The sequence below is a fragment of the Eubalaena glacialis genome, chromosome 2 (genome assembly GCF_028564815.1).
Source record: "Eubalaena glacialis isolate mEubGla1 chromosome 2, mEubGla1.1.hap2.+ XY, whole genome shotgun sequence".
NCBI lineage: Eukaryota > Metazoa > Chordata > Mammalia > Artiodactyla > Balaenidae > Eubalaena > Eubalaena glacialis.
Window position 1 is genome coordinate 20,389,280 of NC_083717.1, and position 18,008 is coordinate 20,407,287.

Sequence of the window (18,008 nt, forward strand, 5' to 3'; positions counted from 1 at the left end):
GGCTCGTGGGCTCTAGAGTGCGGGCTCAGTAGTTGTGGCGCACGGCCTTAGTTGCTTCGCGGCATGCGGGATCTTCCAGGATCAGGGCTCGAACCTGTGTCCGTTGCATTGGCAGGCGGGTTCTTAACCACTGCGCCACCAGGGAAGCCCGCCTTATCTAACTTCTTAGCAGTGTCCCACGTAGCTGGACATAATGCCATCCCCTGGCTTTCTTTCCCAGTTTGCCAGGCCTTTTGATCTGCTCCTACTGTTCCACAGAAGTTCTAATTGTTTTTTGGGGTTTTTTTTGGCCGCACCGGGTGGCTTGTGGGATCTTAGTTCCCCGACCAGGGATTGAACCTGGGCCCACGGCAGTAGAAGTGCCGAGTTCTAACCACTGGACCACCAGGGAATTCCCCAAGTTCTAATTGTTAAATCCAACTGTCTCTCGACATCTTTACTTGCTAAGTCACTGGAATCTCAAATTCTTCATGTCCAAGACGGAAGTCTTGATTTCCCTCCCTAACCTGGTTCCCTTTTATTCCTTCTCATGCTTAGAAAACTGCCTCACCTCCACCCGGCAGCTCACACCCTCCTTCTCCTTCACGCCCTACATCCCATCTGGCCTTCCCCTTGGCTGTATCCCTAATCTTTGCACCTCATGTCCTCACAACGCCTTCCCCCGCAGTGGGGGCCGCCCTGACCACCACGAGTCACTGTCTCCTAACTGATCGCTCTGCTTCCTACACAGAAACCAGAGTAATGCCTCAAAGCCCTAAATTAGATTACGTCTCTCCTTTGCATAAACCTCCCAATGGCCTCCCGCCTCACCTGAGAATGAAATCCCAACATCTCACCTGGACGAGGCCCTGACCGCTCTTCCTGCACCCACAGAGGTCTTCAAGTTGCTGCAACTCATCAAACCCTCCTTCTTTACGTACGAGTCTATCGTGGTGTCCTGTATCCTGTTAGGTCCCTGAAGGCAGGACGCTTAAGATGTACACACAGCATCTAACACTGTCCTGGACCCGAAAAATGTCTGCTGGATGAACAAGTCACTGCCTCAGCGTCTTTCCCTTAATGTTCCACCTCTGTTAATTTTTCTGTCTATATGTATTTAGAAGTGCCATTTTATTTTGGTTTCCCAGGTTAAAAAAAAAAAAAAGGACACATTTGAATGCATTCTCTCTTCAGGTAATTAATCCCAGACTCACTGCCTAAGCTCATGACATGGGGCATTTAGCTGCTGCTTCAACCACTTTTTTGTTACTAGGTCTTATATTGCCATTCCTCAAGCCTCTTCTTAATGTGTATACATAATAGACCTGCAGTGCATGTGGAGGGTGAGCTTATCACGATTTCTTTTCTTCGTACACTTACTGAAACTGTTTTCTATGAGCCAAGGCAACACATGAATAAAACGTTTAGTTAAATAGGAATTCTGTCTTTAAAATGTTTAAAGATGGCTAAGCCTCCTCTCAAGATCAGCCTAGTTAATACAAACATGAAACTGAATTAAATCTTTCAGTTATTTCTTCATTTAATTTCTCTATATTTAGTATCTTTTTACTTAATTCCTCTGCACAGAGATGTGTGAAATGAATCTGTACTTACTTTTATTTAAAAAACAATTCTTTTTGAAAATTTTATTATTAAAATAATAATTTGTCCTGGTTGAAACTTATCTACAAAAAATATTAGGCTAAAAATCCTTAGTGAGCAGCATTAGACTAGAGGTTCTTTTGTGGTTCTGATTCTGCTACAATTTTGGACAAGTCTTAACTTCTGTGAGCAGTTTTCTGTAAAAAAAAGGAAGGGAAAAAGAGGAAAGGGAAGGAGGGAAAAAGGAAAAGAAACTGGGCTGAATGATCTCTGAAGTCCCTTTTCACTCAAAATTTTCTTGGTTCTGTTAAGAAAGAATCTGCCTTTAATCTACAGAGGTCTGCAAAGCAGAATGGTAATAATAGCTGCCATTTCTTGGGGGCTTGCGTACGATGCACTACATGAAAAGCTTTACATCTCATTTAATAGAGGCATGAGTTTATGATTATTATTCTCCCAATTTATAGGTAAGAAAACAAATTTAAGCCGAAGAACTCAGTCACACAAGCTTTGTTTGCTTTTTAACAGACATGATCCTCAATTTCCAAAAAAAAAAAAAAGCTGAGTAGATGGGAAAGATCTATGAACACAGAAAATGCAAATCAAAATGACACTTCTTTAAACAGAACTTTTGGCAAAGTCTGCTGTTTGGGAGGCCTGTGCTACATGCCATTGCCTGCAGGACAAAGTAAACATGTTTATCCCAACCTGTCAGAATCAAGGTCTGTAATGTCTTCTCTTCCGAAGGCAGGATTTCAGAACCAGACTAAGGAATCACATGTGCATCCACTCTCTAAATTCAAGCGCAAACCTGAGGTACCTCAAAGAAAGAATAGATAAAGCCAACATAATAAAAGGATAATTCGAAAACTGATCTTTAGGCAGGCATAAATGACATCTGAATTAGGAGAATATTTCCTGCATGTTATCCTATATCTAACATTAACACCAGGATAATCAACTAGAATTAAATATACTACAGAAACAACGTACCAAAATCACATTTTTAAAAGGGAAGTGCGAGTTCAACTCAATCATACCCTCAGGAAAATTAAAGTAAAAATTTAATGAGTTTTACACCAAGAATTGTCCTTTTTATAAACTGTTTGCTAAATTTTGCTTGAGTCTTTTTATTATACATAGTCTGAACTTTTTCAATTGGTATCAAATACGTTTCCTTTTTTTGACTGGTCAAGTGTCATCTTGGCGAACCAGCTTCGGAGCTAAGATGAAATCAACTCACAACGATAAATCCCTCCATTATGAGTTAACAGAAGCCCATGAGCAGTTTAAAAAACAAAAATTTTTGAAGCACTTATACCTCAAACAGTTGGCCTCAGAAATGGCATTTGATACACTTGATCTTTGTATTTTGTATTCTAAACGCTAATATCAAGTGACTGTAATGGAGAAACCACACAGCAAGCTAGAATTCGAAATAACCTAACGAGAAATGATATCTTTTCATCACTACACGTAATCTGCCTTAACTACACAGAAAGGGGAGATTTTGCCCCACTTCTCTCTGTTATCTTTCTATGGGAGCACATGCTCTCTGATGTTGAGAAACATACCTCCGACTAGTAAAATATTCTTTGATACCACATTAGATAGATACCCTAGGAAACTGTAACGTCTGTTTCCTTAAATTGCTCCGTGATGTAAAATACTACATAAAGAGCACTTAGCAGAGTGTCTTAGCATTTAGTAAGTGCTGAGTAAATCAGGTATCACTGATATATCATCAGTCAGGACACTGAAGAATAATTACTAAAACGGTGGCCTAAAAAAAGTGAATCTACCTCCCCCCAAATTCCAATAATCATTTAAAAGGCTGAATTATATCTGTGATAGTTTTAGGGATACATATTAAGGTACTATACTGAAATTCTTGGTTGACAGTTTGAGAAGTCTGTATTATTTTAACTACACCCAAACCGAAGCTCAACTGATAGAAAAATTACATGAAAATCCTCAAAGTAGGAAAAATATTTTCTATAGTAATATAAGGTTCTATTTTTTCAATGGGAAAAGTAATGATAAAGAAAGAACCCATTTCTGTATAACAAATATAAACTTGCCCAGCTACCTGCCAGGTATAAAAAAAAATAGCACAAGGAACAGAGATAAATATAAATAGACTGAGCCTAAAGAACAAGGTATTTCATAGAAAGTATTTTATCATCAGAACAGTACGGTTTCCTATGTTTAAGATCTATTTATTGTGTTATTTTTACAAGTAGCAAAGTCCCTCCATTTCCCCCAGTTTTATACATGAATATAAAAAGCCACTGACTTCCACGCTGCCCCCCTCCCCCTCCCCCACTGACTGGGTTAATAGGAGGTTGTGGACTAAGTACGGCCTCCAGAAGCAGCGGTGGTTTCCTGTGTGACTTGGCCTTGAACTCTAGCATGCTAATCAGTCATCCTCTTGCTGATTCCTTTTCTGTCAAAGGAAACCAAGATGCATTAAAACAGCACATTCTAATTGGGATATTTGTTCAGCCAAGATCGCTTTTTCTGTCAGCAAGTATAATTTTCTAGAGGCCCCTAGCAAAAGATGTGGTTGAAAATTATCATGGAAAAAAAACATGCCTTATGTAGTTCATTAAAGTAGTTTATCACTTTGGCTCCTGGGCACATTATCCTCAAGATATTTGAACATTTTCTTCTCTTTCTTCTTTACGTACAAATATTCCCACCCAGAAACACACACAAATACAAATACTCACCTTCCCCCGGAGTACCCATCGGAGAGAGCTGATCTGCTCTCAGCCCTATAACAGTATACAGTTGACCCTTGAACAACATGGGTTTGAACTCCACAGGCCACTTACATGTGGATTTTCTTCAGTAGTAAATACTACGGTACTGAGGACCCACCGCCGGTTGAATCCGTGGATGCAGAACCGTGGATACGAAGGGCTCATTATAAATTATATGTGGATTTTCCCCTGGTTGTTTAAGGGTCAACTATACATACTTTCTTCAAGATTACAAGTATTATGAAAATTACTCAAAGCATACACATATAAAAACATTTTCTGTCATTTTAATCAATAAATTAACCTTTCAGCTTACTTGACATTATGTCATTATAAAATGACCTCACTCAGTAATTCTGGCCCATTAATTCCCAATCATCAAATAAAAGTCTACATGGTATATGACTAAAATGAAATATTAAAGAGTCAACTTGAAAGCAGAGCTGGCCAGCCTACTAAGTACACATAAACTTTACCAGTTTAAGAAAATCGATGAGTTTGTGAGCGTCCTCCCCGGTGGAGAGGTCCACAAAGTCCTTGGGCAGCCGGTAGCTCAGGTAGGGACTCGGCTGAACTGTGACCTCGCTGTTGGTGCAACGGAAGGCCGGAGCATCCTTTACAAAGGAAAAGAAAAAGGAAAGTCGGTGAGAAAGTCCTGTTTTAAGTCTATTCTTCAAATTGAAAAAGATACTGGCATAGCAATTCCAACTCCATGTCCTCTTCTGTACTATGTAGGGAAGAAAATCAGATTCTGAAGTAAAAGAAAGCACCAAGGTTTTTAAAATACTTCCACATGTTCACAAGAAAATACACATCTAAGGTATCTGAAGACAGAGTTCCCGCGGGGGGCTAGATGGTCCCTGAGTGCTGGGTGTGCAGGCACCATGGCCATGAAGGGCTGCGGGTCTCTCCAGGCCTGAGGCTGCCTCGAGTGGTCCCACACAGGCCAGCACGCTTTATAAACACTGTCGCTTTCCACAGGTGCACTGCTGGAAATACCGCCTTAGAGAAGAGAGTTAACAGTAAGGGCAAGCGAGTGCTCCGAACCCCTAACACTGCTGTGCTTTTCTCACGTCATTTTACGTACTTATTTGTAGATTCCTCTCAGCACTTATGTAAAACTGCAAATTCAAGGATCATATTTAACAGGTCTTCACATTCTTTACTGTACATGCTTAGAGTCTTGCATAGAATATTCACATGCTGCCTGGTGCTGAAAAGGATTTCAGAGTCAGAGGCCTTGTGTTTGGGCTTCATGGGTGGCAGAGACCTAGGTGAGGGATGGGTGGTGTCCAGCAGGTGGAGACAGGCCGGGAACTTGGATGGAACAGGACCGTGGAGCCCTAGAAAGCAGGCCATACCTTATGACAGACAGACCAGCCATCTGACAAGTACTCATGAAAACACCAACTGTCTGTTGGACCTTGTTCTAGGGATGGGAGAAAAACTGGAAAACAAGATGGTAGACAGCCACCAAGCAAGCAAATAATAAATTAACAAGCTTGTTCCAGAGAGTAAAAAGTGTTATAAAAACAAAAGAGCAGGGCACTATGGTAAGAGGAGAACCATGTAGGCTCCTCTTTAGAGGGGGGCCAGGTGGGACCTTGCTAAGGAGGGGACGTCTGGACTGAGAACTGAGAAGTAGGATGAAAGCAGCCTCATGAGGCCTGGGAGTGAACACGGCTTTGGAGGCAGTGGAAACGATCAGTGCAAAGACCTGAAGGCCAGGCAGGGCTTTGTGGCTTCGAGGAACGAAAAGAAGGCAGGTCTCTGTGTGGTGGAGGACAGACGGGAGGTGATGCTGGGGAAAAGCAGGGGCCAGTTCCTGTTGCCCTTCTGTCATCCCCAACCTCCAATATGAGGCTGTTTACATTAAGAAGAAAGAAAGGGAGGGAGGGAGGGAAGGAAGAATGAATGAATTTGGATCATACAGCGAATCTTGTGCAAACTGTTTCTATCCAATAACTCTGTCCCTCATATTTAAAAATAACCTTGTGCCAAATCTTCTTCCTTGACGCTCAGATTTAATGGCCCACAACTCTTAAGATGCCAGCAGGAATAAGATCCCTTCATTCACTAATTTGATCAACCTTAGCTGTGCCTGGCACTGTGCACAGCCCCACAGACACATGGAGAACAGGGACCCCATCAATGGGCTCGGAAACCTACAGCCCGAGGCAGGAGGCAGGCAAGTCCGCAGGCAAGGCCCACACAGCAGGGCAAGCGCCTTGATGTGTAAAACAGGGACCACAGTCAGATCTAGAAAAACAGGGCCCAGGACGGCCCGGGACAGAGTAAGGATGAAAAGGACTATTTCAGAGACAGACAGAAGGAAAGATGTTCACATGGAGGGCAAGGCAGCAGCCGGAGAAGCAGGAAGAAAGCCGGGAGGCGAGCAGGCATCACGGAAACCAGGGGAAAGGGTGTGACAGGAACAAGAGGTAACAGCTCAGATGCGGCCCAGCGTTAAGGAAGAGCAGGGAGGGCCGTGCACTGCTCGCTGGAATTCCTGACACGTTGGTGGAGCCCTCACCACAAGCAGTTTCTTTGGAACCGGGGGTGGGGGGTGGGGGGGGGGGGTGAGCCGAGGAGACCCAGGCGGCAAGGGGCGTGGGGAGCGGTGGCCACAGGACAAGCGAGTGGCCCGACAGCAGGAGAGGCACTTGCAGGACCCCGCTTCCAAAATAATGTGTGCACGCGCATGTGTATACACACAAAAAATGCCCAGAAAACCTTAACAGAGCTGGTAAGAATGGCCATTTCTAGGTAGTAGGATTCCAAGTCTCGCCTCTTTCTAATTCTCTCTGTGTGTTTTTAAACAACCGTGTGAAAATAAAACTATTTTGTAAAAGACAGAAAACACTCAGGAGAGAGTACGAAACGAAGAGCTCCGTGGACAGAACTGTAGACGCAGAGCACTCTCATTTACTTTAGAAAGCCTCGTGTGTATGTGTGCAGGCAGGTTACACACCAGAATATTAACAGTGGTTCTCGAGGAGGTAGGATTATGGGTGACTTTAGAATTTCCTTTAAAAATGAACAGGCATTACAGAGTTGAGGGAGGTCTTGCTTTCTAAGACAGGAGGCGTCGGAACACGGTTACCTGCTTACAGAGAAAGGAAGAGACTGGAAAAAGGAAAGCAGATGGTAGCCCCAGGAACCTGGAGAGACGCAGGGGCAGAGACGAGACTCGGGAGGAAGGATGCAGGTAAGTCTGTAGGTTTGACGACAGTTAAACGGAGTGAGTTCTCACCAATGGATTCTCTTTTCCTAAGAGGGAAGACACGAAAGCAGCTGCTGAGGAGGACAGGAGTGATGGACGGAAGCTCTGAGGAGCGTGCAGTGGGTGGAACGGCCACTGTGGACAGCAGGAGGGGATGTTGGCGAGGGCGACAGAGCCTGCGGTCAGAGCCCACGGGAAGCCAGGGGTGGTGACCGGGACGAGCCCCCTCCCCACCCTGTCTGCGCATCTGGGCGACATCCCTCTAACCGTGCGCGGCAGCCCGGGGCTGGGACCCGCATAAACAGATGCGTGACCTGACCCACGGTCCGGATTCTCAGGTGGGCAGGACAGAGGAGCCAAGAAAAAGAAAAATAACCAGAAAAGAAACTATCAGATGATCATCTTCACTTTAGACAAAGGGAAGTGAAGAAATCAAAGCGCACACCCTTTCTCTAATACAACTATTTTGTGAAAGACAGAAAACATTCACGAGAGAGTACGAAACGAAGAACTCAGCAAAGTATCTATGAGTAAATCTGTGTCAGCGCCTGGAGAACCAGCGAGCAATTCCTCAGTGGACTGACAGGTTTCCTGGGGATCTTTCTGATCATCTTACCTGCTCCAGGGCTTCTTCACTAAAATCACCCTTTAAGTTTCTTCCAGATAACAGTTCGTCCCAAGTAAACAGCAGCGCATCTGTGACTTCACCAAATGGATTAAAATCAATCAGCCACACCTTCCCCTGCAGTACAGAAAGAAAGATCAATAAGCATAAAATAAAACAAAGTCTGTAATCTGGCTTATCAGAAAGATCATCTTATTCTACCCAAAAGGTCATCGTAAAAATCATATCACTTCTTTCAAAAGACAGTTTCCTCCAGGCCCCATCTGAGAAGGGGCCGCCTAAGTGGTGCAGGCACAGTGCCAAAGGGGAGGCCGCCCGTAAAGGCGGAGGAGAGACCCTGAAAAGAAAGCCCGACGAAGACATATATGTCGACTTCCGCCTCCAATCACACGAGAATTTTATGTCAAAAACCCAAGCAGGGAAAGGAAAATCTCACAAAATGGTTCCACTGAAGTAGCATGACTGCAATGCTCTCAAGGGTGACTTCAATGATCTTTCATGAAGAGGCCAGCAGTTCTCAGCACCATCCCTGAGCCCTGAGAGGCTTCTGCAAAGGCTTGTTTTTTATAAACACACAAAAGACATAAGAAAATGCTCAGCTGTCTTTCATTTCAGTGTAATAACTGTTTTCTCTGCATGATAGAGCTTGATGGCACATGAAAGGGAGATGAAAAAAGAAATCAACCTTTAAAAGAAACAGCCATCTTCTCCCACTCTGAGAGCAGCGATGGCCAAAGTGATAGGTTCCAGCCTCAGGGAAAGGACACCTCTGACCCAGTCAGACAGAGTCTGCACCTTGGTATAAAGTGGCAGAGCACTGACGTAAAGGAGCTGGAGAATCTGTGAAATCCTGCCAGGAGATTAAAGCCAACACATCTGATCACGGAGACGTTATGTGACATTTTACTAGATAAATGTTTCGTTGAAACTTTTATCTTTGCTCCTTTTGATTTTTCTCACTGAGACATTTATTTAATTGTACCGTTTTGTTGTTGGTAGTTTTTTCTGTAAATATGTAGCAATCGTGTCTTGATCAGCCATGCATGTATAAAACTACAAAGGAACTGGACTGCTGAGCCAGCATTACTAATATCTAGCACTGTTTCTCATCTGTGTTAAAGGAAAAGTTTAAGAAAGATGAAACATCTTCCTAGGACTGGCTGCAAACTAGAAACCTCTAATAAGAGGCAAAGAACTACTACAGGAAGTTTCTACCATATACCATTGGCTAAGTTTCCTGGTTTCTACAATCCCCAGGAGAAACCCTGCAATTCCTTCTTGCCACTTGACTTGTATCCTCACTTCAATTTGGTGCCCACTCATACCTTCTCTGACTATGTGAAATAATGTCAGCCATCAATCAACTCCTTGGTATGATTTCAGCTTTGCTTTTCCAGCAATTACTCAGATGTCTCTGATATACTGTATGTTATTTTAACAAAAAGAGTATTTTCTAAAATTCGAACCCTTTCGACTTGAGATTTTATAACCGGTAAAACTATCTCCTTATTAAAAGAAAGAAAAAAAAAAAACTTTCGTACCTGTTAGCATCAGAGCATTTAGCTTTATAAACTAAAAATATGCCACGTTGTAAAAAACAAATAAAATCACCACTGTTAGGACTGATAGCTGGCAGAATTTGTTCTGTAGTTCAGAAGCCATCCTCTAGTTTAAAGAAAAATAAGCCAGCTGTAATCAGGCATAAAACTATCAAGATGAGGATTTCAAACCTATAACATGTTTTTCATGTCACACCTCAGGAACAAGACATCCTGAGAAATTCTGCTTTAGGCAACCCATCAGACAAGAGTGGTCACACTAAACTTCCTAATATCAACCAACTGTCCACGCCCCCCATCCACCCAACTAAATCTCTATGCACCAAACACCGTGCCAGGCATGAGGGCATAAAGATCAGTAACACAGAGTCTACTCCTTGAAAGAGTTCAGTCCAGACCAGGGCATGCACACATGTGCACACACCAGTATACGGATTGTTCACCATAGCACAGTGTGTAAAAGACTAGAAACAAGCTAAGCATTCATCCATAGGAAAGTGACTCATCAAACTAGATAGTACATCCACATAATGAAATATTATGCCTTGTAAGAAAATGGAAAGCTCTCCAAGATACACTGTTTTTAATAAGTATAAAAAGCAAGGTGCAAGTGTATATCATATGCTAACTCTTGTGTAAGAAAGATGGAAAAAAATAAGTATCTTGCTTGTTTTTGCATCAAGAAATACTGGAAGGATACATAAGAAACTAACACCATAGGAGTGCAGAGGAGCAAGGTTAAGAATCAGACCTTCTATGTATATTTTCACACTAATGACATTAACAAGCTTAATCTAACAAATATCTAAAGAATACTTAGCACATTAGAAATTGTACTTTCTTTCTCAATCACTCGTAAGACAGAAATAAAAAAGTGACGAGGCTGCAGATCCATTCTCAACAATATCAAAGATACAAGATGATATTCATCCCCAAAAGCAATGAAATTAATAACAAGACAATAACCATAGCAAAAAAAATACATAGGGGGACCCGAATCATTTTTCAAGTACCTAAAGTAGTTATTCTAAATTCTAGTCGTGCATAATCATCACTTAAGAAGCTTCTTAAAATACATATTCCAAGGCCTCGTCCCAGACCTACTGGATGGGGGTGCTGTAGTTCTGACATACCGGGCAGGTAGAAGCTCTCAACACTGAGTACACCTGCCCAGTCGCTGTCAGAACGTGGACACATCAGAGTGTCACCAAGCCTAGACACACTCTGGTTATACTTCAGATCAGACACCAACATAAAAGAAGAGTTAGGGCTTCCCTGGTGGCGCTGTGGTTAAGAATCCGCCTGTCAATGCAGAGGACACGGGTTCGATCCCTGGCCCGGGAAGATCCCACGTGCAGTGCCGCGGAGCAACTAAGCCCGTGTGCCACAACTACTGAGCCTGCACTCTAGAGCCTGCGAGCCACAACCACTGAGCCCGCGTGCCACAACTACTGAAGCCCACGCGCCTAGAGCCCGTGCTCCACAACAAGAGAAGCCACCGCCATGAGAAGCCCGCGCACTGCAACGAAGAGTAGCCCCTGCTCACCACAACTAGAGAAAGCTCCCGTGCAGCAACGAAGACCCAACACAGCCAAAACTAATAAATAAATAAATAAAAATTAAAAAAAAAAAAAGAGTTAGCTTTCTCACAAGAGTAGCCATAAAATTATATATCCAAGACAATGTCTAAGAAACGGTGATACAAGTGCCACTGAATGAATGCAAATGAGTTTTACATCATGGCTGACATCTCTTCTCAGAAACCGTCAGGATGTTTACACTGGCGTGTTTCCCACTTTAAAAGCACGCAAACTGCTTTCAGTTCTGTCAGATCACAGTCATAATTACTGACGTCCACGTCCAACTTCACTTAAGACATTTATATAGCTGTTTCACCAAGTCACACATGTGCACGGACCTGCCAGCCCTATTGAACCACAGCAGACCTGGACATGTGCCAGGGAAATACTGAGACACCCTGGCAAACCCCAAATTTTCAAATGCCATTAAATATAACTGCATTAGAACAGAATTGCTTCAGACTGAATATCTGAACAATGGGAACAAATAACACACAACTCACAGGGTGGTATGGACTAAGGGAGATGCTGAATTAAATGAGAATAAAGCTCTTCTGAGCCGCACATTCAGGGCAATGGGCTAGGTTCCCTCCCTCCCTCACTGATTCCAACCTGCTCGCTACCAGGCCAATCCTGGAACGCTTAAGTCTCGAAGATAAGCTCCTTGACGGTCGAGAGATCATCTGGTTGGAAGCTGCTTGTCAGAAGCCCAGCATCTAATAACACAGGACAGGCTCTCGATAAACAGTGGTGTGTGACTGACTGGATGTGGCCGGGGTCCGGCTTTAGAACAGAGCCACAGGCGCCCACCAGCTCAGGTTCCTACCCATTCTACTGAGCCAGCTCCCCGTCCTTTCTCTAAGATTTGTTTCCACTAAGCTGAAACTCTGCCAGGTGACATCCCTCCTTTGTACCACATCTCAGTTCATGGCTCTTTCTAACTCTTAACAGATGCCATCACCCGTGAAGACAGACACGTGGGAGAGACCTTCAAGATGGCGGAAGAGTAAGACGCGGAGATCACCTTCCTCCCCACAAATACATCAGAAATACATCTACATGTGGAACAACTCCTACAAAACACCTACTGAACGCTGGCAAAAGACCTCAGACCTCCCAAAAGGCAAGAAACTGCCCAAGTACCTGGGTAGGGCAAAAGAAAAAAGAAAAAACAGAGACAAAAGAATAGGGACGGGACCTGCACCACTGGGAGGGAGCTGTGAAGGAGGAAAGGTTTCCACACACTAGGAAGCCCCTTCGCGGGCAGGGACTGCGGGTGGCAGAGGGGGGAAGCTTCGGAGCCACGGAGGAGAGCGCAGCCACAGGGGTGCGGAGGGCAAAGCGGAGACATTCCCGCACAGAGGATCGGTGCCGACCAGCACTCACCAGCCCGATAGGCTTGTCTGCTCACCCGCCGGGACGGGTGGGGGCTGGGAGCTGAGGCTAGGGCTCCTGAGGTCAGCTCCCAGGGAGAGGACTGGGGTTGACGGCGTGAACACAGCCTGAAGGGGGCTAGTGTGCCACAGCTAGCCGGGAGGGAGTCCAGGAAAAGGTCTGGAGCTGCCGAAGAGGCAAGAGATTTTTTCTTGATTCTTTGTTTCGTGGTGCGCGAGGAGAGGGGATTAAGAGCGCCGCTTAAAGGAGCTCCAGAGATGGGCGCGAGCCGCGGCTATCAGCGCGGACCCCAGAGACGGGCATGAGATGCTAAGGCTGCTGCCGCCGCCACCAAGAAGCCTGTGTGCAAGCACAGGTCACTCTCCACACCTCCCATCCCGGGAGCCTGTGCAGCCCGCCACTGCCAGGGTCCCGTGATCCAGGGACAACTTCCCCGGGAGAACGCACGGCGCGCCTCGGGCTGGTGCAACTTCACGCCGGCCTCTGCCGCCGCAGGCTCGCCCCGCGTCCATACCCCTCCCTCCCCCAGCCTGAGTGAGCCAGAGCCCCCGAATCAGCGGCTCCTTTAACCCCGTCCTGTCTGTGCGAAGAACAGAAGCCCTCAGGCGACCTACACGCAGAGGCAGGGCCAGATCCAAAGCTGAACCCTGGGAGCTGCGCGAACAAAGAAGAGAAAGGGAAATTTCTCCCAGCAGCCTCAGAAGCAGCGGATTAAATCCCCACAATCAACTTGATGTACCTGCATCTGTGGAATACCTGAATAGACAACGAACCATCCCAAATTGAGGAGGTGGACTTTGGGAGCAACGATATATATGTATTTTTTCCCTTTTTCTCTTTTTGTGAGTGTGTATGTGTGTGCTTCTGTGTGTGATTTTGTCTGTATAGCTCTGCTTTTACCATTTGTCCTAGGATTCTGTCTGTCCATTTTTTTTTTTTTACTTTAAAAAATTTTTCTCTTAATAATTATTTTCTATTTTAATTATTTTATTTTATTTTATTTTATCTTCTTCTTTCTTTCTTTCTTTTTTTCCTCCCTTTTATTCTGATCTGTGTGGAGGACAGGCTCTTGGTGCTCCAGCCAGGCATCAGGGCTGTGCCACTGAGGTGGGAGAGTCAAGTTCAGGACACTGGTCCACAAGAGACCTCCCAGCTCCACGTAATATCAAACGGCAACAGTTGTCCCAGAGATCTCCATCTCAATGCCAAGACCCAGCTCCACTCAACGACCAGCAAGCTACAGTGCTGGACACCCTATGCCGAACAACTAGCAAGACAGGAACACAACCCCATCCATTAGCACAGAGGCTGCCTAAAATCATAATAAGGCCACAGACACCCCAAAACACACCACCAGACGTGGACCTGCCCAACAGAAAGACAAGATCCAGCCTCATCCACCAGAACACAGGCACTAGTCCCCTCCACCAGGAAGCTTACATAACCCACTGAGCCAACCTTACCCACTGGGGACAGACACCAAAAACAACGGGAACTACGAACCTGCAGCCTGCGAAAAGGAGACCCCAAACACAGTAAGTTAAGCAAAATGAGAAGACAGAGAAATACACAGCAGATGAAGGAGCAAGGTAAAAACCCACCAGACCAAACAAATAAAGAGGAAATAGGCAGTCTACCTGAAAAAGAATTCAGAGTAATGACAGTAAAGATGATCCAAAATCCTGGAAATAGAATGGAGAAAATACAAGAAACATTTAACAAGGACCTAGAAGAACTAAAGAGCAAACAGTGATGAACAACACAATAAATGAAATTAAAAATTCTCTAGAAGGGATCAATAGCAGAATAACTGAGGCAGAAGAACGGATAAGTGACCTGGAAGATAAAATAGTGGAAATAACTACTGCAGAGCAGAATAAAGAAAAAAGAATGAAAAGAATTGAGGACAGTCTCAGAGACCTCTGGGACAACATTAAACACACCAACATTCGAATTATACGGGTCCCAGAAGAAGAAGAGAAAAAGAAGGACTGAGAAAATATTTGAAGAGATTATAGTTGAAAACTTCCCTAATATGGGAAAGGAAATAGTTAATCAAGTCCAGGAAGCACAGAGAGTCCCATACAAGATAAATCCAAGGAGAAACATGCCAAGACACATATTAATCAAACTACCAAAAATTAAATACAAAGAACAAATATTAAAAGCAGCAAGGGAAAAACGACAAATAACACATAAGGAAATCCCCATAAGGTTAACAGCTGATCTTTCAGCAGAAACTCTGCAAGCCAGAAGGGAGTGGCAGGACATATTTAAAGTGATGAAGGAGAAAAACCTACAACCAAGATTACTCTACCCAGCAAGGATCTCATTCAGATTTGACAGAGAAATTAAAACCTTTACAGACAAGCAAAAGCTAAGAGAATTCAGCACCACCAAACCAGCTTTACAACAAATGCTAAAGGAACTTCTCTAGGCAGGAAACACAAGAGAAGGAAAAGACCTACAAAAATAAACCCAAAACAATTAAGAAAATGGTAATAGGAACATACATATCGATAATTACCTTAAATGTAAATGGGTTAAATGCTCCAACCAAAAGACATAGACTGGCTGAATGGATACAAAAACAAGACCCGTATATATGCTGTCTACAAGAGACCCACTTTAGACCTAGGGACACATACCGACTGAAAGTGAGGGGATGGGAAAAGATATTCCATGCAAATGGAAATCAAAAGAAAGCTGGAGTAGCAATTCTCATGTCAGACAAAATAGACTTTAAAACAAAGACTATTACAAGAGACAAAGGAGGACACTACATAATGATCAAAGGATCAATCAAAGAAGAAGATATAACAACTGTAAATATTTATGCACCCAACATAGGAGCACCTCAATACATAAGGCAAATACTAACAGCCATAAAAGGGGAAATCGACAGTAACACAATCATAGTAGGGGACTTTAACACCCCACTTTCACCAATGGACAGATCATCTAAAATGAAAATAAATAAGGAAACACAAGCTTTAAATGATACATTAAACAAGATGGACTTAATTGATATTTATAGGACATTCTATCCAAAAACAACAGAATACACATTCTTCTCAAGTGCTCATGGAACATTCTCCAGGATAGATCATATCTTGGGTCACAAATCAAGCCTTGGTAAATTTAAGAAAATTGAAATCGTATCAAGTATCTTTTCCGAGCACAACGCTATGAGACTAGATATCAATTACAGGAAAAAATCTGTAAGAAATACAAACACATGAAGGCTAAACAACACACTACTTAATAATCAAGAGCTCACTGAAGAAATCAAAGAGGAAATCAAAAAATACCTAGAAACAAATGACAATGAAAACACGATGACCCAAAACCTATGGGATGCAGCAAAAGCAGTTCTAAGAGGGAAGTTTATAGCAATAAATCCTACCTTAAGAAACAAGAAACATCTCAAATAAACAACCTAACCTTACACCTAAAGCAATTAGAGAAAGAAGAACAAAAAAACCCCAAAGTTAGCAAAAGGAAAGAAATCATAAAGATGAGATCAGAAATAAATGAAAAAGAAATGAAGGAAACGATAGCAAAGATCAATAAAACTAAAAGCTGGTTTTTTGAGAAGATAAACAAAATTGGTAAACCATTAGCCAGACTTATCAAGAAAAAAAGGGAGAAGACTCAAATCAATAGAATTAGAAATGAAAAAGGAGAAGTAACAACTGACACTGAAGAAATACAAAGGATCATGAGAGATTACTACAAGCAACTTATGCCAATAAAATGGACAACCTGGAAGAAATGGACAAATTCTTAGAAATGCACAACCTTCCAAGACTGAACCAGGAAGAAATAGAAAATATGAACAGACCAATCACAAGCACTGAAATTGAAACTGTGATTAAAAATCTTCCAACAGGGCTTCCCTGGTGGCGCAGTGGTTGAGAATCTGCCTGCCAATGCAGGGGACACGGGTTCGAGCCCTGGTCTGGGAAGATCCCACATGCCATGGAGCAACTGGGCCCGTGAGCCACAACTACTGAGCCTGCGCCTCTGGAGCCTGTGCTCCGCAACAAGAGAGGCCACGACAGTGAGAGGCCCGCGCACCGCGATGAAGAGTGGCCCCCGCTTGCCGCAGCTAGAGGAAGCCCTCGCACAGAAACGAAGACCCAACACAGCCAAATAAATAATAATTAAAGGTGCTAATAAAAAAAAACAAAAAACACCTGTGTACGTCAACACTGTGCTTAGAGGTTAAGACACCCTGACAGTGTCAAACTGTCTATAAAAAAAAAAAAAAAAAAAAAATCTTCCAACAAACAAAAGCCCAGGACTGGATGGCTTCATAGGCGAATTCTATCAAACATTTAGAAAAGAGCTAACACCTATCCTTCTCAAACTCTTCCAAAATATAGCAGAGGGAGGAACACTCCCAAACTCATTCTATGAGGCCACTATCACTCTGATACCAAAACCAGACAAAGATGTCACAAAGAAAGAAAACTAGGCCAATATCATTGAGGAACACAGATGCAAAAATCCTCAACAAAATACTAGCAAACAGCATCCAACAGCACAGTAAAAGGATCATACACTATGATCAAGTGGGGTTTATCCCAGGAATGCAAGGATTCTTTAATATACGCAAATCAATCAACGTGATACACCATATTAACAAATTGAAGGAGAAAAACCATATGATCATCTCAATAGATGCAGAGAAAGCTTTTGACAAAATTCAACACCCATTTATGATAAAAACCCTCCAGAAAGTCGGCATAGAGGAAACTTTCCTCAACATAATAAAGGCCATATGTGACAAACCCACAGCCAACATTGTCCTCAATGGTGAAAAACTGAAACCATTTCCACTAAGATCAGGAACAAGACAAGGTTGCCCACTCTCACCACTATTATTCAACATAGTTTTGGAAGTTTTAGCCACAGCAATCAGAGAAGAAAAAGAAATAAAAGGAATACAAATTGGAAAAGTAGAAGTAAAGCTGTCACTGTTTGCAGATGACATGATACTATACATAGAGAATCCTAAAGATGCTACCAGAAAACTACTAGAGCTAATCAATGAATTTGGTAAAGTAGCAGGATACAAAATTAATGCACAGAAATCTCTTGCATTCCTATACACTAATGATGAAAAATCTGAAAATGAAATTAAGAAAACACTCCCATTTACCACTGCAACAAAAAGAATAAAATATCTAGGAATAAACCTACCTAAGGTGACAAAAGACCTGTATGCAGAAAATTATAGGACACTGATGAAAGAAATTAAAGATGATACAAATA

At 43.1% G+C, this 18,008-nt stretch overlaps 1 protein-coding gene and 1 non-coding gene across 2 annotated transcripts in view; both read right to left on the reverse strand.

The window, feature by feature from the left end:
- Positions 1 to 318: 318 nt before the first annotated feature.
- TRNAR-UCU (transfer RNA arginine (anticodon UCU)) lies at positions 319 to 391 on the reverse strand. The gene has a single exon. It is a non-coding gene; the product is annotated as a tRNA-Arg (tRNA).
- Positions 392 to 3,720: 3,329 nt separating this feature from the next.
- CDC123 (cell division cycle 123) overlaps positions 3,721 to 18,008 on the reverse strand; it is a 55,970-nt gene continuing 41,682 nt past the window's right edge. Inside the window, exons 11-13 of the mRNA XM_061181630.1 lie at positions 8,186 to 8,311; positions 4,823 to 4,960; positions 3,721 to 4,027 (exon numbers count right to left, since the gene is read on the reverse strand). Coding sequence (XP_061037613.1) covers positions 4,001 to 4,027; positions 4,823 to 4,960; positions 8,186 to 8,311 — 291 coding nt within the window. The 3' untranslated portion in view covers positions 3,721 to 4,000. The remainder of the gene's footprint in view (positions 4,028 to 4,822; positions 4,961 to 8,185; positions 8,312 to 18,008) is intronic.